This window comes from Alexandromys fortis, unplaced genomic scaffold, assembly GCF_014885135.2.
Source record: "Alexandromys fortis isolate MF-2015 unplaced genomic scaffold, M_Fortis_MF-2015_v1.1 scaffold_6, whole genome shotgun sequence".
In the NCBI taxonomy this organism is placed as follows: domain Eukaryota; kingdom Metazoa; phylum Chordata; class Mammalia; order Rodentia; family Cricetidae; genus Alexandromys; species Alexandromys fortis.
The window spans coordinates 17,682,879-17,710,834 of record NW_026067902.1 but is presented as its reverse complement, the minus strand read 5'-3'; the positions used below and the strand labels follow the sequence as shown (position 1 = coordinate 17,710,834).

General features: G+C 43.4%; 2 protein-coding genes across 6 annotated transcripts in view; one reads left to right on the top strand and one right to left on the bottom strand.

Moving 5' to 3' along the window:
* Nucleotides 1-2,052: 2,052 nt before the first annotated feature.
* Zscan29 (zinc finger and SCAN domain containing 29) lies at nt 2,053-15,315 on the bottom strand. The gene is made up of 5 exons (XM_050134296.1): nt 14,997-15,315; nt 13,784-13,946; nt 10,974-11,660; nt 8,391-8,849; nt 2,053-5,365 (listed from the first exon to the last, which is right to left on the bottom strand). Exons 1-5 carry the CDS (start codon nt 15,303-15,305, stop codon nt 4,503-4,505), a joined length of 2,481 nt encoding a protein of 826 aa, XP_049990253.1. The 5' UTR covers nt 15,306-15,315; the 3' UTR covers nt 2,053-4,502.
* A 535-nt stretch (nt 15,316-15,850) lies between these two features.
* The window catches only part of Tubgcp4 (tubulin gamma complex component 4), a 35,805-nt gene continuing 23,699 nt past the window's right edge, over nt 15,851-27,956 (top strand). For 2 of the 5 annotated variants that reach the window (XM_050134302.1, XM_050134301.1), the window contains exons 1-6: nt 16,546-16,693; nt 19,050-19,178; nt 21,017-21,139; nt 21,470-21,523; nt 22,046-22,102; nt 26,089-26,168. In XM_050134302.1, coding sequence (XP_049990259.1) covers nt 16,619-16,693; nt 19,050-19,178; nt 21,017-21,139; nt 21,470-21,523; nt 22,046-22,102; nt 26,089-26,168 — 518 coding nt within the window. In that variant the 5' untranslated portion in view covers nt 16,546-16,618. Of the gene's footprint in view, nt 15,994-16,545; nt 16,694-19,049; nt 19,215-21,016; nt 21,140-21,469; nt 21,524-22,045; nt 22,103-26,088; nt 26,169-27,956 lie in introns of those variants that run through there. The other 3 variants (XM_050134300.1, XM_050134298.1, XM_050134303.1) reach the window with 2 other exon arrangements.

Here is a 27,956-nt window from a genome sequence, read left to right as displayed (position 1 = left end):
CTTGACTTGCTCTCCTTCTTAGGATGCCTGTTTTCCCTGACCTCAGAGAAGCCTGATGGCACCCTTAATTCAGTTACTAGGTTGAGACTTCGGTGTGTCTTTCTGTTAGGGTGCACAGTAGAAGGAGGAACTTTCAAGTTCACAGATATGTGTTTTATAACTTTACATTTCTAACTATATCCATTTATACAGGGTTTTTTGTTTTGTTTTGTTTTTGTTTTTTTGAGACAGGGTTTCCCTGTGTAACAACAGTCCTAGCTGTCCTGGAACTAGCTCTTGTAGACCAGGCTGGCCTCAAATTCACAGAGATCGCCTGCCTCTGCCTCCCAAGTGCTGGAATTAAACGTGTCTGCCACCACCGCCCGGTTTATACAGATTTTTAAAAAAATCCATAAAATGTCACCCTTTTCCCACCAACATATTTTTACTGATTATTTGGGAGTTTCACATACTGTACCTTGATCCCATTAATCTCCCTGTCTTCCTAGGTCCACTCCACCTCCCTTTTGACCTCCCCCAAAGAAAAGGAAAAAAAAATACCAAGTCCAATTTGTATTGCCCATGTACTACTCACTGGAGTATGATCAAACTCCCAGTGGCCAGCCCCTTAAAAAAAAAACGAGTCCTTTCCTACCCCACCTCTGCCGGAAGCCGTCAGCTGTGAAGAGCGACACTTCAGAATCCCTATCACAAATTTTATAGTTCTCTTCAGGGGCTTCCTGTCTAGACTGGTTCTGTTTTGGAGTGTGGGGGAAAGAGGTCTCTCATTCTCATCTGTGAGTCTGCAGTCATCAATTCTACTGCAAAAGCAGCTTCCTCGCCCTGTAGTCAGTGGCAGCACAGATCATGGACATCTACAGACCGCAGACACCACTGTGGCCCCTGGCAGCCGGACAGTCTTGGGACATCAACATGGCCTTGGGCAGCACAGACCACAGCATTCTTTTCTTTACTGTGCTGGGGAATTGAATACAGGACTTTGCCCATGCTAGGCAAGCACTTTACCACTGAGCTGTATCTTCACCCTCCATGTACCCTTTAAAAGTGTTTTAGAAGCCTAGCGGTGGTGGCGCACACCTTTAATCCCAGCACTCAGGAGGCAGAGGCAGGTGGATCTCTGTGAGTTCAAGGCCAGCCTGGTCTACAAGAGCTAGTTACAAGAGAAAATATGGGAAAGTAGTTAACAGTGTTAAGGAAACATGGTGAGAGCAGGTCACGTCATTTATACCAATTCACATTTCTGTGCCTGCCTCTTCCACGAAGGCTGTAGACGTAAGGGTTAGAGGCCTTAACCTCTTGCTCCCCTTAGTGCTTTCTTTGGCTTACTTTTGCTTCTGTCCACCCTCAGCAATGGCAGACTGGGCAGTATTTGTGAGGTAGTTTGAGATGACCTGGATCTTCCTCTAGTGATGAGAGTTCACCCTGTTCGTTTTATACAGCCTCTTCATTTGGAAGTTGAAGGGTCCTGTGTAATTTAAAACCTGACTCATCTCATTTTCCTTGCCTAGGTATCTTGATGTGATTGTAATTCATTCCTTTGCCTTCAATGTAAAAATTCAGGCAGGTCACTAATAATAACAAGAAAGGGGAAAAACAGAGAATTTTTTCCTACCATCCACAATTTAATCAAAAGAATTTATGATTGAGCTAATAATTCTATATAATTTGCATATATAAAATATACACTGAAACACCTGAGAAACACAGAGCACTTTATAGACATAACTTTTATTAACAGGATATCCCTGAGAGGCAGATGTACTGTAAACATTATTCTGCTTTACAGGAAGAGAAACAGAAGCAGTTAAACACACACAAGACATTTGGAACCATCTGTTTGCTAATACCTTTATGCCTTTTCCACAGTATTATACATAGATTTATACTAAAAATAATAATCCTATTTTCCATAACATTGCAGCTCCCTTCCAAAGCCGTCTCAGATCCTGAGGCCTTGCTTTAGACAGGTTTTTTTTGTACCTTCCTGCTTGCTTTGGTAGCATAATTGAGATACCATTTTTCCTTAGTTATTTTTTTCTTTTTAACTATTTATTTATTTATTTATTTATTTATTTATTTATTTATTTATGATATACACAATATTCTGCCTGCATGTATCTCTGTGGGCCAGAGGAGGGCACCAGATCTCATTACAGTTGGTTATGAGCCACCATATGGTTGCTGGGAATTGAACTCAGGACCTCTGGAAATGCTCTTATCCTCTGAGCCATCTTGCCAGCCCCTTTTTTTTTTTTTTTTTTGGTTTTCCGAGACAGGATTTTATAGCTTTGTGCCTGTCCTGGAACTAGCTCTTGTAGACCAGGCTGGCCTCAAACTTACAGAGATCCGTCTGTCTCTGCCTCCTGAGTGCTGGGATAAAAGGCATGTGCTACCACCACCCAGCTCCTTAATTATTAATGTTAGTTCTTTGTTTAGAATTCCTTAATACCAGAACCCTAATTAATTACTCATCCTAATAAATTTTAGAACAGTCCTTTCTCATTACTACCTCAGATCTTAATCTAGCCGTGGGTATCTAATAAGAGTGTAAATATGAAAGTTAGTTATTCCAGGTCTTGACCATCTTTTCTGACCTGCTCATCAAATATCTTCAATAGATGGTAATTTCTGGTATTTATCTCAGAAGAGCTAGTCTCCTAAAACTCGTTTTTCCCCGAGTCAAGCTGCCATCCCATTGTCAGTAAGCTTAGCACAGTACATCTGAGGGTCTCCCCTACCACTCCTTCTCCGCTGAGTTGATTCTCTGCCTACTGTACAGCTATATCATACATTCATTAGGTTTTTCCTGCTACTTTAGTCAACTTTATACCTTATGTCCTGTGCGTCCATGTTTTCTCACTTTTTACCCACCTAGCACCAATTTTACAACTAGTTTTTAAAAAAAAAAATCTATCTCACTATAACTTACCTAGTTACTTTTCTTCCTTTGAATGCTCACTGTTTCCTGAAAAAATACTTTCCAGATTTTTCTCAGAGCAAGCAAGCTATATTAAAACTTACGTCTAGTATAGTAACACTACTTAGCTTCCTAAATTTCTTTAAAACGGTTGCAGCCTGTCGTGATGATGCATATCTTTAATCCTAGGACTTTGAAGACTGAGGCAGTGAGATCTTTGTGAGTTCAAGGCCAGTGAGTTCCAGGTCAGCCAATGCTACCTAGTGAAACCTGTCTTTAAAAAATAATAGCCGGGCGGTGGTGGCACATGCCTTTAATCCCAACACTAGGGAGGCAGAGACAGGCGGATCTCTGGGAGTTCGAGACCAGCCTGGTCTACAGAGCTAGTTCCAGGACAGGCTCCAAAACCACAGAGAAACCCTGTCTCGAAAAACCAAAAAAAAAAAAAAAAATAGTAATAATAATAATAAATATTACCAATATATGTTTAGGTTTTCTGTCCATGTATTATCTGTTTTCCAGTATAAAGACAAGGGTAAGGACTGTTTACTTGTATTGTATAGGGACTATCATAAGTCTATGAATATGTGGAATTCAATACCACCTAATTTTGAACCCATAATTACTTTTGTGTTCAAGTAGATACTTTCATTTGTATAGCTGGGTGTGTACAGATTGGTAGCTCCACCACCTTCCCTGTCATTTAGGGTAAGTATATTTTACCTGTACATGGGAATATGGCAGCGGTTCTGCTCCTTGCAATTAGTACTGAGTACCCATAGGCTGCTCAATATAAATATATATAATATGTATAAAATATGTATGTGGAATGTAGGAAAAATAGATGACTCCTATTGATAGCTTTAACTGCTTTTTGTGTGACTATATCGATCTAGTTTGCTCTTTTGGCTTTTAGTCCACAAGGGAAAGATGAAATTTAGATGAAGGTAAGGAGGAAAGGAGAGAACAGGGAAAAATCAAAGAAGATGATATATAATTATTTTACCCTTTGTAGAATCTAGAAGAAACTAAGAAATTCAGTGTTTATAGAAGGCTTACATTTTCCCCCTAACTTACCGTCTCTCTGTCTCTGTGTTACTCAGGATTGAACCCAGGTCCCTGTGCATACTAAGTGCTCTACTACTGAGCTACATCCCCAGCCCAGATTCTTGGGGAAAAAAGAAAAATACTTTCCTTAAAGATAAATGAAGAGTATACACAGGTTTAAGTGAGCAAGGTGGCCCAACTAATGAGTAGTCTCACAACTTCTTTGAAAACCTGCTGAGATGGGTTTTCCGTTTGCAGTGCACAGGGTGAGTGGAAGATATACATGAGACCCACAGGATCTGCCGCCGTATCCTCTCGGGGGAACAACACAGGCACCGAGAGGGAAGACATTAGTACCGTCAGCATTTCAGACCAAACCTACTTTCCTTCTTAAAACCAGACACTTGACTCGGCTAGATTTGGGAAGCATAAGGAACAAACAATGGCAAAAATCCTGAGGAGTGCTTCCTAAGCCAGCTGGGCACCAACAGGAGAGGGCTTCCAAACAATACATTTGCTGAGGCCCTTCCTTGAGAGCTTACTTAGACATGGACTGTGACAGCAGCTGTTCTCGGGTATGGATCTCTCGGTGTTTATTAAGGGCAGAGGTCTTACTGAAGCACTTGCCACAGTGGTGGCACCCGTAAGGTTTCTCTCCTGTGTGGGTCCTGCGATGTGCACGTAAGTCAGAACTCTTACTAAAACTCTTACTGCAGTCAGGACACATGTGGGGCCTCTCTCCCGTGTGTATCCTCCTGTGTGCACTGAAATGAGAACTGTTATTGAAGCTTTTCCCACACTCTTCACATTGGTACGGCTTTTCTCCTGTGTGGGTTCTCTGGTGAATTATAAGGCTTGAGCTCTGATTGAAGCGTTTTCCACATTCCCCACACTGGTACGGCTTTTCTCCTGTGTGGATTCTCCGGTGGGTGATGAAATTGGAACTGTCACGGAAACCTTTCCCACAGTCCACGCATTGATAAGGTTTCTCTCCAGTGTGGATCCTCTGATGTCTGATGAGGCGTGCGCTTCGACTGAAGCTTTTCCCACAGTCAGCACATTTATATGGATTCTCTACCTGATGGGAGACCCGATACATGAGATGGGAGTTTGGGTCAAATCTTTTGCCATATCTGAGATATTTGTAGGATCTGTCTCCCAAGCCTGGTCTCTGATAAGTCGGGACTGTACTGATACTCTTCTCTGGGAATTTTCTTTTCTTCTCTCTCTGAGTCTTTTCCCACTGGCTTTCTGATGAATACTCATTCTTAATAGCTTTACCTTGATTCAAGTGACAGGAAATTTTCCTTTCAGACCTTGCAAGTAATGTCCTATGCAGCTGTACTTCCTCGGAAATATCTCGTTTAAGATTCTGTTCCTTATCAAATCCAGCCTCAAAACCTAATACAAGAACACAATTCGAAAAGTCATTCATTTCCTTTATGTACCACAACAAAGCAAACCTGGGAGAAACAAGTATTACATTGGGTGGTTACAAATAAGTGGTCACTAAGTTCCACATTTTGAATTTATGAAAGGTATGTGGTGGGAGCACATGGCTTAGCAGGTAAAGATACTGGCTGCTCAACCTGATGAATTGAGTTCAATTCCTGGAACCCACATAGGGGAACGAGAACCAACTCCATGAATTGTCCTCTCATCTCCAAACATGTACCATGGTGTATGTGCTCCTAAGTAAATAAAGAAAAGTAAACACATGGAGTACTAGAGACGGTTCTGAAGTCAAGGGCATGCACTCCTTTTGTAGAGGACCTGAGTTTAGTTTCCAACACCAGTACCAGGTACTGTACTCCAGTACACAATCACCTGTAACTCCAGCTCTAAGGGGAGTTGATGCCTCTGGTCTCCTTGGACACCTGTACTCAGTCAGATGTGCATAGCCAACATGGACAGACAAAATTTTTTGAAGTATTTTAAAATATTTTTAAATTTGGGTATGGTAGTATACAGCTTTAACTAGTACTTGGGGAGGATGAGACAGACAGATCTCTATGAGTTTAAAGCCAGCCTGGCCTATAAAGCAAGTTTCAGACTAGCCAGGGCTACATAGTGAGACCTTGTCTCAAATAATAATAATAAAGTCCAAAAATTATTATATTAGGATTATTAAAATTCCAGTGTTTTTCTTGCCTATAGGACCTATCACATGCCTTTCATCTACATAATCTACACTGGAGCTGCTTGGTCTTTCTGAATACCCAGTACCTGTAAAGAAACTCACAACAGCAAGAAGTCACTGGGTTTTAAAGAGGACAATTTCTGTGTTTACAGACACTCTCCACACTGTCATTCTGCCACCTCTCGGTCATATTGTGCCAGTATTAAAGGGCTTAGAAGGAAATGCCCAGGAACACTTCCTGGGGAATTTCTATAACCAGAAATAGTTTTGATGAGTCCCCTCCCTCTCACATTCCAATCTCTGTTAGAAAAAGCAATGCAAAAAAACAACAGGGAAAAGAAACCATGTAGCAGTGTTCAAAGAATAAAGGCTCTTAACAGAGAAAAGCTTCACTAGAAATTCTCTCCAAAAACTAAATGTTGCAAAAACATTGTAATTGAGCCCAAGTGGGAAACTTTTTAACATCCTAAAAAGAAAATGCCGGCTTTTAAGCCTAGGCTATGAGAATTTGCACTTATTCACACTTTCGTGTTAACTCTGGATCCTGAATTCCCTGGAATACTGAGTGTTAGTCTGTATGTATTCCCTAGAAGCTTTTACTTGGAAGCTGGTCCATAAAATAAGAGATTTGCTAGATTGACTGAGATCTTAGAGTCTTTAAAATGTGTATTGTGCACCTTCAAGAGGGCTATTTAGTATTTTCCAAACTCAGAAGTCAACTTTGTTTTGTAAAATATTGATGTTCAATGCAACATCAGAATGCTGATCTAAAAGTCTTACAAAGTGAAAACTATTGTTTATTGAATATCTACTATGTGCCTAGCACTGTGGTGGGTGCTTCATATAGAACCTCAGTTACATCAACCTTCGTTTCATTTTGAATATGAGCGATTAACCCAGAGCTTGGGGCATGTTCAAGCAAGCACTCTATCATTAAACTACAAGCTCAGCCCAAGATCTTTATGCATATGCAAATTTAGGGGGTAAGTAACTTGCACTAAGTCACTTGGCTAATATTGGAGATTGTCATACATACAACTAAATATGTATGACTCCAAAATTAGAACTCTTGTTCCTACAAGGAGGGAAACCATATTAGAATAATTTTTTTTTCTTATACAGCAGCTAAGATTTCAGTTAGTTCTCACAGAAACCTGCAGATAAAAATTTCTCTGAAGGGGTTGGAGACAGACACGTCTGTTTGGTGCCTACACTGGGCAGATCACAATTGCCTGTAACTCCAGTTCCAACAGATACAACACACTCCTCTGACCTTGAAGGGCACTGCACACGTGCTACATATGCATCCACTCAGGTCCACATACATAGACACATAAGATAAAATGTATCTAAGCCAGGAAGTGGCTCTCGCTTTTAATCCCAGTACATGGGAGGCAAAGGCAGGTAGATCTCTGTGAGTTCGAGGCCAGCCTGGTCTACAAGAGCTAGTTCCAGGACAGGTTCAAAGCTACAACAAAGCCCTGTCTCGAAAAACCAAAATAAATAAATAAATGTATTTGAAGAAAAGGCTTGTCAGGCTTCTACATAGCCCACCCAGACATGCTAAAATTAGAAGAAAAACAAATATGATTTGTAAAAATAAATTTCATTCTGCAGAATATGTGACATGCTACTTGGGAATCCCCATTCCGATTAACTGCTGTGCAAACTGGAAGCCTAGCAGCACGTGAAAGTGATAGCAAATCTACAAAATTTGCAAGCAGGTGATGCTGTCCGTGTGCTGAAGGAAGCCACATTAATAATTTGCAGCTTTTCACTGAGCTGTTTTAATAGATAAGAACCAAGGGGAAAAGGGGGCTGGAGAGATGGCCCAGTGGTTAAGAGCACTGACTGCTCTTCCAGAGGACCTGGGTTCAATTCATCAGCACCCACATGGCAGCTCACAACTGTCTGAAGATCCAGTTGCAGGGGATCGGACACTTTCACACTAATGCACATAAAATAAGGTTAAATAAACCATAAAAATTAAAAAAAAAAAAAAAGAAACATGGGGAAGAAAGATAAGAGCTCAGGAGAGCTGGGTATAGAGCTCAGCTCTCCATCCCATGGTTTTTCTCCTAAATTCTACAGCCTCCCTTTTGCTATTTACACCATCAGAACTGAAAGAATCTTAGCCAGGCATGGAGGCACACACCTGTAATACCACCACTTAGGAAGGAGAGACAGGAGGATCAGGAGTTTAAGGGCATCCTTGGCTCTGCAGTGAGCTCAAGGCCAATCTCGGCTACATGAACCATCTCAAAAAGTAAAAGTAAAGAACCTTACCACTGGGGCTCTGGAATAATACTGGGGCACGGGTTGTAACAGCCCCTGGGGGTATTTCAGTATCATCTTCATCATCTGAATCTTCCTCCTCTGTGTCCTCAGCTTGCTTCTCAGCTTCAGCCTCACTGGTTCCCTGGAGGTGGCAAGAAGCTGTTTCTTTTTCCTGGTCATCACTAGGCGGGGCAGTAACTCGGGCACTCACCAAAGCATCCATTTCTTCAAAGAAGGGACAGGTTTCTTGTGCTTGGCCATTCTTGACTTTCTGATAGCTGGTTTTTAGGCTTTTAAACTTGGTCCGACATTGCTCTGGGGTCCTAAAGAAGCCATATTCCCATAATCTCTCAGCAACTGCGTCATATAACTGGCTGTTGCGGTGACAGTTCTGGAGGGCTTTGTAGAACTGAGTCTCACTAAGAATTGCAAGGTAAGTCTTGGTTTCTTCATAGCCCCAGTGTACACCTGCACCAGAAGAGAGTTTCACTTAACCCAGAGCTTAGAGCCTTAGCTCTTCAGTCTCACTGCCTGCTTCAAGGAAAACCACTTACGCTGGAGACATTAGCTCAGAGTGTACTAAGCATGCATGAGGCCTTGGGTTCAGTTTATAAGCAAAGGAGAGAGGGAGGGAGGCCATCTAAGCTCAGGTTCCTAGATTTAAAAGGTTCATGTTTCCCAAACCTATCCATGCATTGTTTCTATATCCTTGAGCAATTTCAGAGAACTTTATTAGGAGCATTTAGCCATTTAAAGTCTTCAGTGAGACTGAAGAGCTGAGGCTCTAAAGCTCGGGGTTAAGGGATGCTGAAATCTCTCCTCTGGTGCAGCTGTGCACTGGGGCGTTGAAGAAACCAAGCCTTTTCCAGATGACTAAGGCAACACTCATATGCACTGTGATGGTTAATCTTCATCTACTGGGCGTGTCTGGGGGGGTGTTTCCAGGAAGGGTTAGCTAAGGAAAGACATATCTTGAATATGGGTGACACCATCCCGTGGGCTGGGGTCCCATGCTGAATTAAAAGGTAGAAAAGCGAAAAGCAAACTGAGCACCAGCGTGTATCACTCTTTTGTTTCCTGACTACAGATAGAGCAGTACTAGCTACTTCCTGCTCCACTGCCACACTGGGAGCAGCTCTCCCCACCACGTCCTCCCCAGCATGATGGAGATACTCAAACTGAGCCAAAACAGATCCTTCCTTCCTTAAGCTGCCATTGTCTGGTATCTTGTCAGTAACAAGAACAGTTAGTATAGACTAAAATGTCTGCAGAGTGCATTTCTCTTCCCATTTACTAATCTTCCTGAAATTTTAGTCCCAACTAGAAAAATCACTCGTCAGGAAAAAAAGACCCACAATTGCTGTCAATCACAATGCATCATCCCTAACCTCTCTGATAAATTTTCTCCATAACTATTTTCTTCCTACAGAATGATTTAATATTTGATAGTCAAAGTGTAAAGTCCAATGTAAAGTTTTATAACTTCAGAATCAATATTCAAAGTAGTCTGAATTAATTTTCGCATTTTTTTAAATTAAGTTTTTCAAATAAAATTTTAAATAATAATAATAATAAAAGAATGACTTAAAACTCCAAGGAGCTGCCTCCTTCAGAATCATACTGCTACCAAATTCCCATCTTGGCCTATCTTCATCTGTTACTGTCTCCATTAAGCAACCCCAGGGAGAGCCCATACCTAAAGGGTCTTACAGTCTGTACTCTATCTTTGGGTGGAGTACTGCAGAGGGCAGAGTGAGGCAAGAAGCAAGAGCACATGCTACACTGCAGGTCTCAGTGCCCTCAGGCAAGAACTGTCTCCTGTCTGAGGTACCCACGGAGATGGGAGGTTCCACACAGTCCTCTCCCATCTGAGAACACCCCCTTCCACTATTTTCTGCTTACTGGGAGTAAAGGAGAAAAGATCCAAATATGGGGGAAAGTGGAGAGGCATGAAAAGATGAGAGGAACAAAGATTATGAAAAGCTTTTGCTTCAATCATGTTTTAGCCACATTTGTTTTTAAATCACTGTTTAAAAAGTAATAAAAATGGGGCTAGAGAGATGGCTCGGTAGTTAAGAGCACTGGCTGCTCTTTCAGACGTCCCGAGTTCAATTCCCAGCAACCACATGGTGGCTCACAACCATCTATAATAAGATCTGGTGCCCTCTTCTGGCCTGTAGGCAGAACACTGTAAACATAATAAATAAATAAACAAACCTTTTAAAAAAAAGTAATAAAAACAACAAAGTATCATTTTTTTTCAGTGAATCTGCTTTATAAACAGGAAAAATATTTTAATAAAAAAAATAACCCCTTTGAAGACAGTTGGATTGTTTGGGTATATGTCTTTGAAAAATCTAAGTCTGAAGTTTGAGTGTAGTGTTTGCCTAGTGTGTGTGTAAGGCCCCAGGTTCAATTTTAGGCACTTAAAAAAAATCTCTCCTTTACTATTATCTCATTATTTGCTCACAGAAGAGAAGTACCTCTGCTCCCTATTAAAGTGGCCAAGCTGGCAGGTAACAATGCCTGGCTCCACACCTGGTTTCACTGTTCCTTAAACCTAATCCCAAAAGCCCTAGAATAGCTTCTTACCGCTCTGGCTTCGGAAGGGGACAGATGCAGGTGGGTTGTCACGGTCCTGGGGGACTGCCTCCAGGTCATCACTGTCAGATCCTTCAGCCACAGCCTCTTCTTCATCCTCAGGCTTCCAGGCCCTCTGTGCCGGCTCCTCAGTCCCAGTCTCTGTGCCTGCCTGGCCAGAATAGGAAGCGGCTTCTTCCAGGCCATTAATGGGCAGTGCAATGACCTGGGCACTCATCAGAGCTTCCATCTCTTCAAAGAAAGGGCAGGTATCAGTTGGATGACCACTCATGACCTTCCTGTATCTCTTCCGAAGACCTTTGAACTTGGTCCGGCACTGTTCCAGGGTTCGGAGGAAGCCATACTCACGCAGCTTCTCAGCTACAGCCCCATACACTTGGCTGTTCCTATGACAGTTTCGGAGAGCTTCATAAAATTCAGTCTGACTGAGAATTGCAAGAAGTGTTCTAGTCTCTCTGTAGCCCCAGTGCACACCCACCACCTTCTCATCATCAAAACCCCAGTGATCCTGTTCCACCCAGCTACTTTTCTCTCTCTGGGATAGGAATGGATCAGTATAGACTTGTTTGTCTCCTGTGCTGTTGCCTTTTGGGACATCTTTCTCCTTGGAGCTGAGCTCTGGGATCCATGGCTCTCCCTGATTCAGCCTGGAGACCACATCAGGTTTAGGAACTGGTCCTGTTTGCAGGGAAGAAACCAAAGTGTCAGAGTTTGGACTGATCATAAAAATAAATAAATAAATAAATAAATAAATAAATAATAAAACTTTCAAATCAGCCCTGCCTTTTTCATCAAAGGAATTCTATCTTTGTTTGAAATGGGGTCCCGTATAGCTCATGAACTTCTGCTCTTTCTGCCACTGCCTAAGTGCTGGGTTACAAGTGCGCACACCATGCTGAGTTTGATGGAGCGCTGGGGTCAAATAAGGTCTTGTGCACACTGCACTCTACCAACTGAGCCACATTCGCGGCCTCTAAAAATTATAAAGGAGATGCTTTCAGAGAGTTCAATGAGCTGAAGAAACCTCAGAGAATGAAAAAGAATTTGATTTCTGTTCTAGAGCAGAACATGAAGAGAAGGAAATATTCTACTGTGTGTTTAGAGCAGGTATTTCCATTCCAAACTGCTTGCTGGCCTCCACACTGCTTGTGTACAAGTGGTAGCATATCTCCGTTAGTCACTCCTGGCTCCTATTTTGTTCACGTGAGTCCTGAGAATTAAATTCAGTGATTTCAAGAGACTGGGGGTGAGGGTGGACCTGTCTTCAACTTGACTCTGCTTCACACTCAGTCACCAAATTCTAAGTGTTTCCCTCAGCACATCCTCCCCTCCATCCAAGTGCAGACCCTTAATTCTCCCACAGCAGGCCACAGCGGTTACTGTCCCGCTGAACCTTAACTTTGGTGTCTAGCAAGTTCATCCATTCTTTTTTTTTTATATTTATTTATTATATATACAGTATTCTGTCTGTGTGTATGCCTGCAGGCCAGAAGAGGACACCAGACCCCATTACAGATGGTTGTGAGCCACCATGTGATTGCTGGCAATTGAACTCAGGACCTTTGGAAGAGCGGGCAATGCTCTTAACCTCTGAGCCATCTCTCTCCAGCCCCAAGTTCATCCATTCTTGTTCTCTTGTACTTTTATTCACCTGTGCCTCCCTTCTTCCTGTCCACACTCACCCAGCGTTTGGGAAGCGCCTTGCCAATGCCCCCAGGAGGTGTTCCCTACAGCCCCACCTCAAGGCTACACTGCCAATCCCTTACAGAACAACTAAGCAAGTCCTTGACACAGTTTTCAGACAGCTAAGTGCATATTCATAATTCACTGTTATGTTCTTATCGTGCCAGCTCTTTGATAACAGGTACTTTAAAAACTTTCATTGTGTGTGCATGATGTATGTGGGGTGCATGTGCTATAGTTGCTGGAGGTGAAGGACTTTATGGACTTGCTTCTACCCAGGTCACCAGACTTGTGCAGCAAGGACCATTATCAGCTGAGTCAGCTCACTGGCCACAGGTACCTTTTCTTACTGCACTGCATGTACCCTGCAGCACATGGTAGGTGTTTAAACTAAAACCTGATTATTCTGCAGGTCCATATGTTGAGGCTGAGGTATCTGTGATGGATGGCTAAAGACCATTATCACACTAACCAAGAATGTTATTACTGTCATCTTGGATGATAAGATCAGAATTCAAAACAACTTCAACAAGTTTTAAATAACAAACACAAAATGTAGTTCAAAAGAGCACAAAGAAGAAAAATAAGTTCTAAAACATCAAGTAGAAGTGACTGGGTACAAAGGCACTAGAGTCCAAGAACCCCTGGTTACATATGTGGGCTGTACCGGAAGAAGACATTGCAAATTTTGAAGTAACATTCTTACTGTTTTTACATAACAGACCTCCCAGGAATAATGCAGATGTAATTTCATTCTCCACAATTAAGGTATTTAGAGAACTTCCACGTAGAGAATAAGAACTTAGGTCTAAAGAATGGAGACAATTAGAGGAAAAGAGAAACAACTATAAGAAAGGTATCTTGAGTATAGGAAAGAATATATCTAGAAAATAAGCATCTATCACCAAGGCATAAGATTATTCTAATTATACTAAAAACTAGGCAGCTGTTCTCTGGAAGAAATCTAAGAATACTCACTGTACTAGAGGGTTGAACTACCTGAATTCAGAAGGCCCCAACAACCACAGAGTAGACAGTTTACACTATTTCAGAACCCCTTTCCCACTCCCTGCTTCCCAGCGTAGAATGGCTCTGTCTTCTCACAAGTCACTCCTCACCACTCCTTTGGCAAGCTCTGAGAGTCTCCAGGTTCATCTGCTTCTGTGGTCCCGGGACTGGGCCTCTTGCCTGCTCTCTCTTGGATACACCCCTGGGCTGGAATTCCACTGATGGCTGATGTGATGATTTCAGGGGTGTCCTCTTCTCCGAGGAGACTGTGACCTGAAAACAATCCCCATTCCCGGGGAGATTATTTAATATCCCCAAAGAGACCATGCTTCTGAGGCAAGAACAGAATGTTAGGTAGGGGTGGGGCGATTAGGACAAAGAAGTGTTTATTCCATTATCATTAGTTTACAGTGGCTTGAACTCCAGAAAGATCAAAATAGAAACCCAGTTACCAGCTGGGGGAAACAAAAAAGAAAGAAAGAAAAAACCTTTACATTTCTTCTCTATTAAGAAATTAAACTGAGCAGTGGTGGTGCACGCCTTAAAAATTCCAGCACTTGGGAGGCAGAGGCAGGCGGATCTCTATAGTTCGAGGCCAGCCTGGTCTACATGAGCTAGTTCCAGGACAGGCTCCAAAGCTACAGAGAAACCCTGTTTCGAAAAACAAAAAAAAAAGAAAGAAAGAAAGAAAGAAAGAAAGAAAGAAAGAAAGAAAGAGAAAGAGAAAAGAGAAAGGAAAAAGGAAAAGAAAAAGAAATTAAGAAATCGAACTGAGCTGGGCGGTGGTGACGTACACCTTTATTCCCAGCACTCAGGAGGCAGAAGCAGGCAGATCTCTGTGAGTTCAAGGCCAGCATAGTACAGAGTGAGTTCCAGGACAGCCAGGGCTGTTACACAAAGAAATCCTGTCTAAAAATACAGAAGACAACAACAAAAATCGAAGTGCAGGGGCTGGAGAGATGGCTCAGCGGTTAAGAGCATTGCCTGCTCTTCCAAAGGTCCTGAGTTCAATTCCCGGCAACCACATGGTGGCTCACAACCATCTGTAATGAGGTCTGGTGCCCTCTTCTGGCCTGCAGGCATACACACTGACAGAATATTGTATACATAATAAATAAATAGATATTTAAAAAAAATCGAAGTGCAAGATGCACTGTAATCGAGTGGGCAGAGGTATACCCAGCTGGCATCTCCAGACAAGCCCTCCTGAAGAAGTAACCCTTTCCCGACGAGAGTAGAAAAATCACCAAACCTCTTTCCGCCCATCTGATCTTTTAACTGGCCCTCCCAGCCACAGACTTCTGAATTCCCCCTCCTTCTCACCGAATGCCCAGGTCGCCCAGACTCTAAGCCTTCCACCAGCGTCACGGCCTCCTCTCCGTTCTCTGGACATTGCTTTTGTACCCAGTTCTGGATTTCCCCAGGCAGCACCGTCAAGAACTGCTCCAGCACCAACAGTTCCACAATCTGCTCCTTGGTGCGCACCTCTGGCCTCAGCCACCGACAGCAAAGTTCCCAAAGTTGGCAGAAGGCCTCGCGGGGCCCAGCCACCTCCTGGTAATGGAATCTCCTGAAGCGCTGTCGTAAGCATTCAGAGTTAGTGCCGTTTCCTCGCAGAGTGGGTTTGGCCATCCTTCGCCGCAGAGAACAGTTTCCTCTTCGCTTCTGGGTTCCAGACTTAGTTCACGATCTCCCCATGTCCCCGCAGAAACAGCTGCAGCCGAGTCTCTCTGTAAAAAGGACTTTCTTCCTATCAAAGGACATGTTTAAAGTCTTGCCAGAGTCGGCCTGACTTTCTGTATGCTCCAAGTGGTCTTTGGAGGTAGTGCCATTTCAGGACAGCAAATCAAGAGCCAGGCGAAAATGATCTTTCAAAAGCTGTAGTTCTGGGTGCCGACTAGGGCATTCCTCGGAAGTGGCAGAGAACAGAAAAGCCTGTCTACTTTACTCTAACCTCACCTAAGTCTGATCGCGTGTAGCGCACTTGACTTAGATCAGAGTTGTAGAGTCAACTCGAACCGCACGGGACCCCAGGCTGACGGTAGCAGCAGGGTGACGCTTGGCTGACAGCGAAAGCCTCCGTCCAGCGGGGGGCGGCTAATCTTCCCCGAACCTCGGCGGCCCTCCCGGAAGCCCCAGGCGTCCGCCCCGCCCCTTTGGACGCCAAACTACGAATTTCCAGCCCGAACCAAAGTCAAGTGCGGAATGTTGGGTCTCTCGTTTACTCCTCCCTGCCGAAATAAGAACTCAGCAAGAGTACGGAGGCGGCAGATGGGCAAGCTCCCGCATCGGGGAAGCTGACTTGGGCTTCTACACTCAGGTGGCCTTGGGGAAGGGTCACGGGAGTTGGTGAAGCGAGGCGGCCCGAGAGGAGGCAGTAGTGGGTCTCCCGAGAACGAAGCCGGGGTTGGCCAGTGCTGCGAGCCCGTGGGCTCCGAGCGCTGTCCCACAGCAGCGGCTGTCAGGTTCCGGCCTCTTTGTCTTCCGCCCTCCGGCCGGGTCAGTCGGTCAAAATGCCACAGACCCTGCCGAGGCGTCCCGAGCACTCCCTCCGGCCCAGCCCTGGCCGCCTCTCTGAGCCTGCCTGTCAGCTCACTAGCATCCCTCTCCCTGGGCCGGCCTCAACCACTCCGGTCGGGCTAAGACCAGCCGTGCCCGCCAGCAGCCCCAGTAGGGCTCTGAAGCCGGAAGTCCGAGCGAGCCACTCCGGGCTCCCCAGACGCATGCGCGACGGCACCTCCGGCGCCTCCACCGCGCTCCGTGGCGGGAGCGAGCGGGTGGGCGCCCCCGAGCCGCGCGCACTTCCGGGACGCGGCGCGCAGCCCGGTGACTGCTCGGCGGGCGCGCGGTGGTTTGCGGGGTGTCTGGGCTGGGTGTGAGTGGGCGCCCGCAGAGGCGCTGAGAGAGAAGGCGGTAAATCTCGGGACTCCGAGGCCGTCCCAGAAATGATTCACGAACTGCTCTTAGCGCTGAGTGGGTACCCAGGGTCCATTTTCACCTGGAAGCGGAGTGGCCTGCAGGTACGGGGGGGGGGGGGGGGGGGGGGGGGGGGGGGGGGGGGGGGGGGGGGGGGGGGGGGGGGGGGGGGGACGCTGCAGTGCAGCGGGTGCCGCGGGGGGCGGGACCGCGGGAACGCCGGCTGACCGTGCCCACGAGTCGTGAGAAACCGGAGCCATCCTGACACTGCTCCGCCTTTGGCGGGGAAGCGGGCCCTGCGGTCCCTGACTCCTGGCAAGGGAACCACTACGAGTGGTAGAACTGTCCTTTTTTTCTGCATGTAAACTTACTGTTAAACCGAATCCCTGAATGTGTATCTGGAATTAGAAGATGGTTTATTATTAAAAAGGGCGTAGGGTGCCCCCGTATATTCAAGCTTGCATTGTTTCAAACTGAGTTTTGAGAATAGTGGAAGCACACACAGAGCTCAAGGCGCTGTAAACACACAGTACGTTGTGTTGGGTGAAAAAATGAATTTGTAAGGGTATGGCGTTTCCCTCCTTTCTTCGGAAGTTTCCGTACCAGGTGAAGAACTAGAAAGAGCTTTTCCTGTATTCAGAAAAGTGTAAGAGGAATGTGTTGACTAGTTCGTTCTGTCTCTCTTCTCTTTTCCTTCCCTTCCTTCCTTCCAGCTAGAGTTATCTGAGAAGAGGGAAACTGCCTTGAGAAAATGCCCGTCGTGTTGGCCTATGGGCAAACCTGTGCGGCATTTTCTTTATCCGTGGCAGCTGTAGAAGCCCAGTGCGCTGGGGGAGGTGGGAGTCCCTCAGCAGGTGGTCGCGGGGCGGTTGAGAAAGCCCGCTGTGCTTGCCAGGTGGAGCCGGCCAGTAAGCAGCATTCTGAGTTTCTGCTCAGATTTCCCTTCCTGAAGGACTGTAAGCTGAACTATAAACACTGTCTTTTGTCACAGCAATAGACTCCTAACTAGGACCGGGGGACTGACTATAGGGCAGTGTGCATTGTCTCATGGCAGCGTATAGCCATCTAGTGCCGACCGCTAACTCCCAGGGTCACATTCATTAGTCTAGCGTAGTCTTCTTGAACAGAGGTTTGTCTGGCTCCACTCTCGGAACTGTTAGCATATTCTGCTTCCATTACTGATGCCTGGTGCTCTCAATAACCGAGTAACTTAAGTATTGCTTGTTCCAGCTTGTGAATGCATAAATCTGAAGCTTGGATAGCTATATGCCGACTAGTTGTATCAGTTCTAGAAATTAAGATGTATACGGTGTTCTGTCTGCATGTGTGCCTGCACACCAGAAGAGGGAATCAGATCTCATTACTGATGGTTGTGTGTCACCATGTGGTTGCTGGGAATCGAACTCAGGACCTCTGGAAGAACAGCCAGTGTGCTCTTAACCTCTGAGCCATCTCTTCAGCCCTGTTTTTTTGTTTTGTTTTTGAGGCAGGGTTTCTCTGTAGCTTTGGAGTCTGCCCTGGAACTAGCTCTTGTAGATCAGGCTGGCCTCGAACTCCCGGAGATCAGCCTGCCTCTGCCTCCTGTGCTAGGGTTAAAGGCGTGCGCCGCCACCACCCAGCATGGAATTCTTCTTTTAACTAGTGTATGTGTGCATGATATGCAAGGGTGGGCATACATGTCCCAAAGTGTATGTAGAGGTCAACTGTGGAGTGAGTTCTTTCCCTCTACCATTCTGTGGGTTCCAGGGCTTGATTTAGGTTTTCAGGTTTGTGTAGCAGATACCTGACCCTCTGAGCCCTCTCACTGGCCCTAAACCTAGACCTTTTCTAAAACTGCCAACAAGAAGTATTCAGAGATATCATTTGATAACTGTGTAGAAATGTCGTTAGTAATAAAAAAATATCTGTATTGAGCACTTTCTATGTGATTAACACATGTGCTTTATATGATTTAATTATCACTTTACATATGAAAACTAAGACATTGAGAGGTACCATAGCTTGCCTAAGCTTTCAAGCAAGACATAATTTGAGAATACAAGCCAAGGGAGTCTCTGTCTCTTTCCTCCCCCCCCCCCCCCCCCCCCCCCCCCGCCCATGTGTAGGTAGGTCAGGGGACAACTTGGAAGAATATCCTACTATCCTGGAACTCAAACTCAGGTTGTCAGGTGGCAAGCATCGTTACACATTGAGCCATCTTTCCAGCCCTTAGCATGGGAATTCTTTAATATATGTTACCTGTTTGAAGAACAAGCAGTCACATCTGGATAAGGAACTCTACCTTGTTTAACTGTTTTGTTACCAGAATTACCAGCCTGGTGATAGGGAGCGTTAAAGTAAAACCATGATACCTTAGGGAATTAAGTGGAAGAAAGAACGTGAAGTATTCTAGGCCCCACAGAACCTGGCTGGCAACTAGCTGGCATCAGCTTTTCTTTATGACTGTCCCTCTTCTTGCAGGTTTCCCAGGACTTCCCATTTCTTCACCCCAGTGAAACTAGTGTCCTGAATCGACTCTGCCGGCTTGGCACAGACTACATTCGATTCACGGAGTTCATTGAACAGTACACAGGCCATGTGCAGCAACAGGTGGGATGCTGTTCTCTGGATATGTGCTTCTACAGGGTAAGGGTGTGAATTCACTCAAACTAGGAATTAGGAATTTGTGGAATACACGTTAGTTTATCAATCACTGGAAATGCTCAAGAGAAGGCAAGATTTCTCATTGCTTTATTCCTGGGTAAGAACAACAAAAATTCTTTCCTATTGATGTGTTGTACACAGATTTTATCTTACATGACATGAGAATTCTCACTTCTCCAGTTCTAAAAGGAAGTCCTAATCGTGCTTTTAAAAAAAAAAAAAGTGAAATAACAGCCACACCAAAACCCTTTCTTTTCATTTTGTGATAGATGAAGACTCATTTCAGTTTTCTGTACTACCATAAGATCAGAACAAAATGGACTGGTTGTAAACCGTCTGCTCGTGTCCATGCTATGAACATTTATCTTTAGGAACGTCAGGATCCTTCAACTAGCATCTTCTGGCTGGCGACTCTGTGCTTTCTAACCCCTGACCCCAAGCTGCTTTAGCACATCTGATACTGAATTCTGTACTCTTGCCTACCACTCTCAAACCTGGTTACCCAGATCTGTACCTAGCAAGAGGGGCTGAGCATCCTTCATAGACTCCAGCTAACTTTAACCATTGATTCCTCATATAAAACTATATGAGAAGTTTTATATGAAACTGACCAAATTCCCTAGACCCCTCCCTCCAAAAAATAAGTGATAAAGACTACTGAGAGTCACTTGCAGACAAGCCCAGCTGCCTGGAAATCAGCAGGGACCGGCCACACAACTTGAAGAGTTCCTGAAAGACAAGTCACATTGTATATAATGCTTCAGTGAGAGTCTCACAACCCCCAGATTGGCTTTCAGACTCACAAGATACTGGGCTTTTTGTTTTTGTATTTTGTTTTTGTTTTTTAAGATTTACTTTTAGTCAGCAGTGGTGGGAAATGCCTTAAATACTAGCACTTGGAAGCTAGAGGCAGGTGAATCTTTGTGAGTTAGAGGCCCACCTGGTCCAGAGTGAGTTCCAAGACAGCCAGAGGTACACACAGAAACCCTGTCTCAAAAAACAAGACAAAAAAAAAAACCTATTCCGTGTGTATGAGTTCTCCTTGCTGCACATATGTGTACCATGTGCATGCCTTAAGCCTGCCCATGCCGGGAGGTATTGGTACCCCAGGAATACAACTTAAACATAGTTATGAGCTACCATGGGAGGAATCACCTTAAGACAGGAAGTCGGTAACTCAGAATAGCTTCAGGAAGTCCCTGAAGCCAGATTCACTAGGCCCCTTCCTCTGAAGCAGCCAGAAAGAAGCAGGAAACAGCTGAGCTGCCTAGAAGAGGTTCAGATCAACCAAACTACATGGACAAAACAGTCCAACCTGTTAAGCTGCCTAAAGGCTGCAGAGTGTGCTCCAGGTTCTCAGCTTTTTGTCACCCATGGTAGTGTGGGGTTTGGTGATACAGCTATCTTTGACATTTCTGCTCCTGTAAGTAATCAGATGTCGGTAGTATCTATACTTTGTCTGTCATGGGCTTCCTGTCCAGGGTGAGTAGGGGTGTGTGTGTGTGTGTTGCATCTCCTCAGGAAAAGTCTTGTCACACAACAGATGCTGGGAACCAAACACTACGGTAAAATCCTTCTCCATACCATGGGGCCAGTCATGTTGGTGTTTCTTTACTTCACCCCTTAGCATATGCTTATCTTCAGTTGTTTTTCCATTTTCTCTTGCTAAAACACGGCTTTGATACAGGATTATTTAAGTAAACACAAGTACTGCTAATTAAAGAGTGTCTTCCTCAGGTTCAGGGTCTGAGCTGAAAAGTTGACTTCTCTTTGTTTATTGGCAGGATCACCATCCATCCCAGCAGGGCCAAGGCGGGCTCCATGGAATCTACCTGAGGGCCTTCTGCACAGGGCTGGATTCAGTTTTGCAGCCTTATCGCCAAGCCCTGCTTGACCTGGAACAAGAGGTGAGAAGGAGGTAATATAGGAAACAGCATCTTCGGGGATTGTAGAGAAGAGCACATTCCTGCTCTGAAGTGGCCTTTGATGAGGTCAGGTAGTTAAGAGTGAACAATTTCCTGTGTGACTGAAGGGTACAGTATTCAAAGTGGCTCCAGAGTGGATTTGTGAGAGCCTTAATTTTGGATTATTATCTAAAAAGTAAATCTATAATCTATTAGTTCTTCAGAGCTCAAAATGAACATTGAGCTCATTGTCACATTGTCTTCTAATTTATATAGAGCAAATTAATTCAAGTTATTTTGTGTGGAATTCTGATGACTGTGCTTTTATTACAGTTCCTGGCTGACCCACATCTCTCCATATCACATGTCAATTACTCTTTAGATCAGGTATGCATCGGAATGCTAAAATGCTTTGGAGTCTGTTGCTCTCCCAATTTGTGGAACTATATTAAATGTTTTTTTCCTGAAGGTATCAGAGCCAAAAAATATATTTTGCATGTTTTATTGCTAGATGAGAACTGCTTTAAGAGTGTGATGTACATGGCATCCACCTGTCATCTCTGCTCAGGAGGAAAGGGCTAACCCTGGTGTACAAGTTTGCTTCAGTGAGCTCTGGGCCAACTAAAAGAAAAACCCAAACAACAAAGAGTTTCACATTTAATTACTTCTTACTGTAATGTGAATATTCTCCCATTGACATGAATATTGGCAGTGGCACCAGACTCAAAAGTAGAAAATTTCTTCTGTCCTCCATTTTCCTATCTGTAGCCAATCCTGATGTCAGATTGCCTTAGGGTACTGGATCTTGATACTGCCGTGTATTATCTCAGAAACAGAAGTGTTTCTTGAATTGATATTTTTTTTTAATCCTGTATTTGACTCATACCCTTAAATTTTTCTACTTTGCAGTTCCAGCTCCTTTTCCCCTCTGTGATGGTTGTAGTGGAACAAATTAAAAGCCAAAAGGTAAGACCTTTTCTTCTGTGATAAGCTCCAAAGGAAAACTAATAATGCTGTTTTACAGTCTTTCTTAGAAGACACTTGCTCTTAATATTTTTTTATTTATTTAGTCAGCATTATCCCTTTGCTTATCATATGAGATGTCAGAAATTCAAGAACTTAAGACATTATTCTTTCTTTAAACACCTTGTGATTAATAAAGCAGAATCTCCAGGTGGTGGTGGCACATGCCTGTAATCCCAGCGCTTGGGAGGCCAGCCTAGTGTACATAGTGAGTTCCAGGGCTACACAGAGAAACCTTGTCTCAAAAAGCCAACAACAGAAAAGCAGAGTATGTGGATCTACCTAAGAATGTTGCTGAGGTTAGAGAAAATACTCTGGTTTTGTGGAGGTGAGAGCTAGCTGCACTAACGGTTTGGAACCACTGGCTTTGGATTAGGATAGGAAACTTACTTCTTACAAAAGAAAGAAGGTGGTTTCCCGAGTGTAAATAGAGATGGCACTTTCGTTTCCTGACACCCAGACTTAAATAATCACACAGAAACTATTATTAATTACAACACTGTTTGGGCAATGGCTCACGTGTATTTCTAGCTAGTTCTTACATCTTAGATTAACCCATTTCTATTATTTTATATTTTACCACTAGGCTTGTGGTTTACCACTAAGGTTCTGACGTCTTTCTCCTTTGGCACCGACATGGCGTCTCCTTGACTCTGCCTATTCTCTCTATATATCTCTGTTCAGATTTCCCACCTGGTTTTCCTCTGCTGAGCCATTGGCCAAAACAGCTTTATTCATCAATCAATAAAAGCAACACATATACAGAAGGGCATCTCACATCATTTCCCTTTTCTGTCTAATTAAAAAGGAAGGCTTTAACTTTAGCATAGTAAAATGACATGTACAAAACAGTTATTAAGCAAGGATTATAGCTAGGATATTTAGTCTATTTACATATGGCAAATTAAGGAAAATATCATCTTTGAGGGCCTAAAGTTTTATATCTAATTTATCTTTTATCATAACTAACGAAAGCTATAATTATAACTATCTAGTCTTCAATTCCATCAATGACCCCAGAAGGATATAATATTACCTAAGTAAGCAGGAAGTATATTGTAAACAACTTCCAGAACTGTAGAATTGGCAATCTCACTGCCTGGACAGTCACACAAAGTTTTTCTGTAACATGGGGGCATTCATCTTCAATAGTAACCAGCAGACTTTTCCCTGAAGCAGGAAATTTGAAAGACTGTTTGCTTATATTGGCAGTTTGTCAGTCACTTTCTTCTGTATCCTACAGAATGTCTGGCAGTTTCCTCTGTGAAGCAGGCATCCTGACGGACCATCACATCTTTTGGAAAGTTTAGCAGTTTTCTTTGGGTCCTACATGTCCTGTTCATACAGCATACCATCAAGCAGTGCAGGCAAGAGCAGTTTCTTGTCCAAATGACTAGCTTTGTCACACTGAAGGAAAATTCTATAATGAGTTTATGTCCATCAATTGTTGCTGCCAGAAACAGACATGACTCACTGTCAAGAAAAGTCTAAGTTTTTAAAATCCTTTAAATGCCACATTCTGTAGGTCTTTGAAGTGTTGAAGGTTATCTAACTGAAGTATATCTAGAAAACCTAACTAACATAATTAAAAGTTTGATTATTATAGATGACTGTCTATATAAATCTATATTTCTTTACTATACATTACATTTTAAATGAGCTGCACAAGCAATACCTTAAACAAGAGCAGAAATACATATATAAGTGTAACAAAATTGACCTTAAATTTATATCAGTAGACCAAGATCCATACCAATGCAAAGTATTCATCTCTCTGAGAGTTCAGAACTACTGGGCAAAATCCAGCTTGTTGTTTTCATTCAGGAAATCGTCACAAGTTTCATCACATATTGAACTCCCCCATGTCAGAAGATTGTCTTTTCTGGGCGGAATTAGCATCTATGAAGAAAAAAATGCTTTAGAGATTTTATACTGTAAGAATTATTTTCTTTTGTTTACCCATATTGGACTAAGTAGACAAATGAATTAAGCATTCTCAGCTCCATGGATTTTGGCCATTGTATCTGTGCCTTAGGTTATTATTTAGTGAGTATAGCTGGCCAGCTGGCTTACCCTGTAGTTGTCGTACTTTTTCAGTGAGTGCAGAAATTTAAAGCTCTGCTACGTTGATTCTCTACTGCCAAAGTCAGTAGAAAAGTACTTCAGCGCTGACCATCCTCGTTAAAGTACATTATTTTTGCTTTGTCCCATACATTGTGTTAAGGGTTTTACATAGGCTCAGGGTCACAGACAGCAAAGTAAATAGCAAAGTTTGTGTAACTCAAAGACCATGCTCATAACCAATACATTAAATTCACAAAATAGGAGGGAACCTTCTACATGAATGGAGTTAATAGTGAGGGTACATCTCAGTTTACTTTCAGCCTCCTTTGACTACAGGAAGAATGGGGGACAAATAGAAGGACTTAGATAAGGGGACTTTCCTTTCCAGCCAGGTAGCGATGGAGGAACTAGCTCCACAGTTAAAAACTAAGGTGGTCGAGAGCATGGGCTGAGGGGGAGGATAGGGACGGATTGCAAATAGGCTCACCTAAGGGATTGGGGTTTTTGTTTTTGTTTATTGAGACAGGGTTTCTCTGTGTAGTCCTAGCCGTCCTGGAACTCACTCTGTAGACCATACTGGTCTCGAACTCAAATCTCCCTGCCTCTGCCTCCTGAATGCTGGGATTAAAGGCATGTGCCAACACCACCCAGTTTGGGGAATGTTTTAAAATAGAATATTATAAAACTGTTATAGTGATGATTATATAATACTGTAAAATTATTATAAATGATTAAATAGTACACTTAAGCTACACATAAATTTAGAGCATACAAACCAGGTGGTGGTTGAGCATGCCTTTAATCCCAGCACTCAGGAGGCAGAGACAGGTGGATCTCGTGAGCTCAAGGCCAACCTGGTCTGCTGAGTGAGTTCCAGGACAGGCTTCAAAGCTACAGAGAAACCCTGTCTCAAAAAAAAAGGAGGGGGGGGGGTTGAAAAAATCCATCAGATTACTTGTAGGTAATCTGTAGTGCATTTTCTTGGTTATTGATTGATGTGTGAGGGCCCAGCTCACTGCAGGTAGTACAAACCTTGGCAAGTGGCCTTAGATGATAAAGCAGGCCAACCAAGCCATGGAGGTGGGCAGTAAGCAACATTCCTGCATGGTTTTTGCTTCAATTCCTGCCTTAAGTTCCTGCCCATACTTGCCTTCATGATGGCCTATAAACTATAAGCTGAAATAAACCCTTTCCCCAACAAATTGATTTTATTTTTTATTTTTTTTTAAAGCATGGTTCTGCCTTCATTTTCTTTCTTTTTTTTTAAAGATTTTTATTTATTTATTATGTACACAACATGCCTCCATGTATACCTGCAGGCCAGAAGAGGGCGCCAAATCTCATTACAGATGGTTGTGAGCCACCATGTGGTTGCTGGGAATTGAACTCAGGTCTTCTGGAAGAACAGTCAATGCTCTTAACCACTGAGCCATCTCTCCAGCCCAACAAATTGATTTTAATCATTGTGTTTTATCATAGCTTTAGACCTAACTAAGGGTTTGGAGAGATGACTCAGAAGTTAAGCGAGCTGGCTGCCCTTCCAGAGGTCCTGAGTTCAGTTCCCAGCAACCACATGGTGGCTCACAACCATCTGTGATGAGATCTGATGCCTTCTGACTTGCAGGCACAAATGCAGGCAGAGCATTGTATATATAATAAATAAATCTTTACAAAAATAACAAACTAAGAAACCTAACTAAGACAACCAGTAACACTGATGATGGGGAGGGGAGGAGAACCTGTTTTGTATAAGTATATAGAAATCTGTGAGAGACCATATCGGCCTTCTCTACTGGACTGTGCTTTCTTGGTTGGTATAGAGGGAGTTTATGTAACCTAGAGTGACAAGGCTCTATTTTCCACAGATTCATGGCTGTCAGATCCTGGAAACAGTTTACAAGCATAGCTGTGGGGGTTTGCCTCCAGTTAGAAGTGCATTGGAAAAGTAAGTCATGGCTTTCACCAGTATTGGGGTAGAGGAGGGAGTCGAGTGATTTGACTTGTCACGTTTTATTTCCAGGTCATTTCTGGTTTTCTGTGGGAAATCTTTAACTAGGATAGAAAAGGGTTGGGGAGATCAGTAAATAAGTAAACTCCTTGCCGTGCAAGTATGAAGACTTCAGTGAATCCCTAGAACCCACTTAAAAAGCCAGGTGTGGTGACTTGGGTCCGTAGTTCCAGCACTGGGAAAGAGGGAACGGGATCCCTGGGGACTTGCTGGCTGCCAGACTATCTGAATTGCCAAGCTTCAAGTGCAGCGAAAGATGTTTCAAAAAAATAAGGTATAGAATTACTGAGGAAGATTTCCAGCATCAACCTTTGGTCTCCACATTCACATACACACACGTACCCCATATATATATGTACACATATACCCTGTATATACACACATGTGCATACACACATGCCATACACATACTCCATATATACACACATGTGCATACACACATGCCATGCACACACACCATATATACACACATGTACATGCACACATAGCTCATATGTAGACACAGAAGAGCCCTAGAGTCACCAGATGTAGTAGTTTATGCCTATAATCCCAGTACTTGGAAGGTAGAAGCAGGAAGATTAGGAGCTCAAGATCATTCTCAGGTATGTGGAAAGTTTAAAGAGGCCTGGGTTGAAAGCTAAGAAGGTAAAAGAGAGAGGGGGAAGGAAGGGAAGAGGAAAGAAGGGGGAGGGGCAGGTAAAGTGGTGGTGTGGGGAAGAAGAGTAGCCAGTATTTTTCACATCAAAATCCTTAAAATTTTTATACTTTCTATCCTGTACTATCACATACTTCAAAATTTTATTATAACAAAATTTACATTATATTTAGTCTCTGGATTTTTATACATGTGTATGCAGGTACATGTGCCCTAAGAGGCCATTGGAGAATATCTAGTTTCCAGCTCTCACTGTCCAATTTATTCCCTTAAAACAGGTTTTCTCACTGAGCCTGACTAGCCAATGGACTCACAGAATCTGCCTATCTCTGTTCCCCAATGTTGGGGTATAGTCATGCACAGCTTATACATCGGTGTAGGGAATTAAAATTCTCAATTCCTGTGCTTGCCTAGTAAGTGCTCTTACCCACTGAGCTATCTCCCCAGCCCAGTAGGGAAATTAGTAAAACAAGAAAATTATTCATAAGTATACTCACTGCTGTATTGTTCATCAGGGAATTGGAAAATTTTTCAGGGGTATAAGGAAACCTAGGGCTATTAGATAGCTCTTCTGATAAGTGTTGACTACCAAGCCTGACAATCTGTCACTGGAACTCATATGATAGAGGAAGGGAACCACTGCAGATTGTGCTCTGACCTCCTCATAGGTACAAGATAAAGGCATGCCAGCACACATGTACACACACACACACACATACAAATACATAAATGTGATTAAATATTTTAAGCTAAGCTGGGCGGTAGTGGCGCACGCCTTTAATCCCAGCACTCGGGAGGCAGAGGCAGGCAGATCTCTGTGAGTTCGAGGCCAGCCTGGTCTAGAAGAGCTAGTTCCAGGACAGGAACTAAAAGCCACAGAGAAACCCTGTCTCAAAAAATCCAAAAAAAAAAAAAAATTTAAGCTAAATATTCACTCAAAAGACTATAACGTTATTAAAATTATAAATGCCAAAATAATACATAAAATATCTTATAATGATGAAAAATGATGTAAGATTGTATTTGTCTTATGATTATAACTGTCTAAAAATATAAAAAGGGGTTTGGGA

What these genes read in the sequence shown, in the direction of transcription:
- Zscan29 (XM_050134296.1), bottom strand. Translation starts at nt 15,305, where the DNA reads ATGGCCAAACCCACTCTGCGAGGAAACGGCACTAACTCTGAATGCTTA. An exon ending in CTGGGCGACCTGGGCATTCG is followed by an intron (nt 13,947 to 14,996) that starts GTGAGAAGGAGG and finishes GATTGTTTTCAG; the next exon opens with GTCACAGTCTCCTCGGAGAA. An exon ending in ATTATTCCAGAGCCCCAGTG is followed by an intron (nt 5,366 to 8,390) that starts GTAAGGTTCTTT and finishes TTCTTGTATTAG; the next exon opens with GTTTTGAGGCTGGATTTGAT.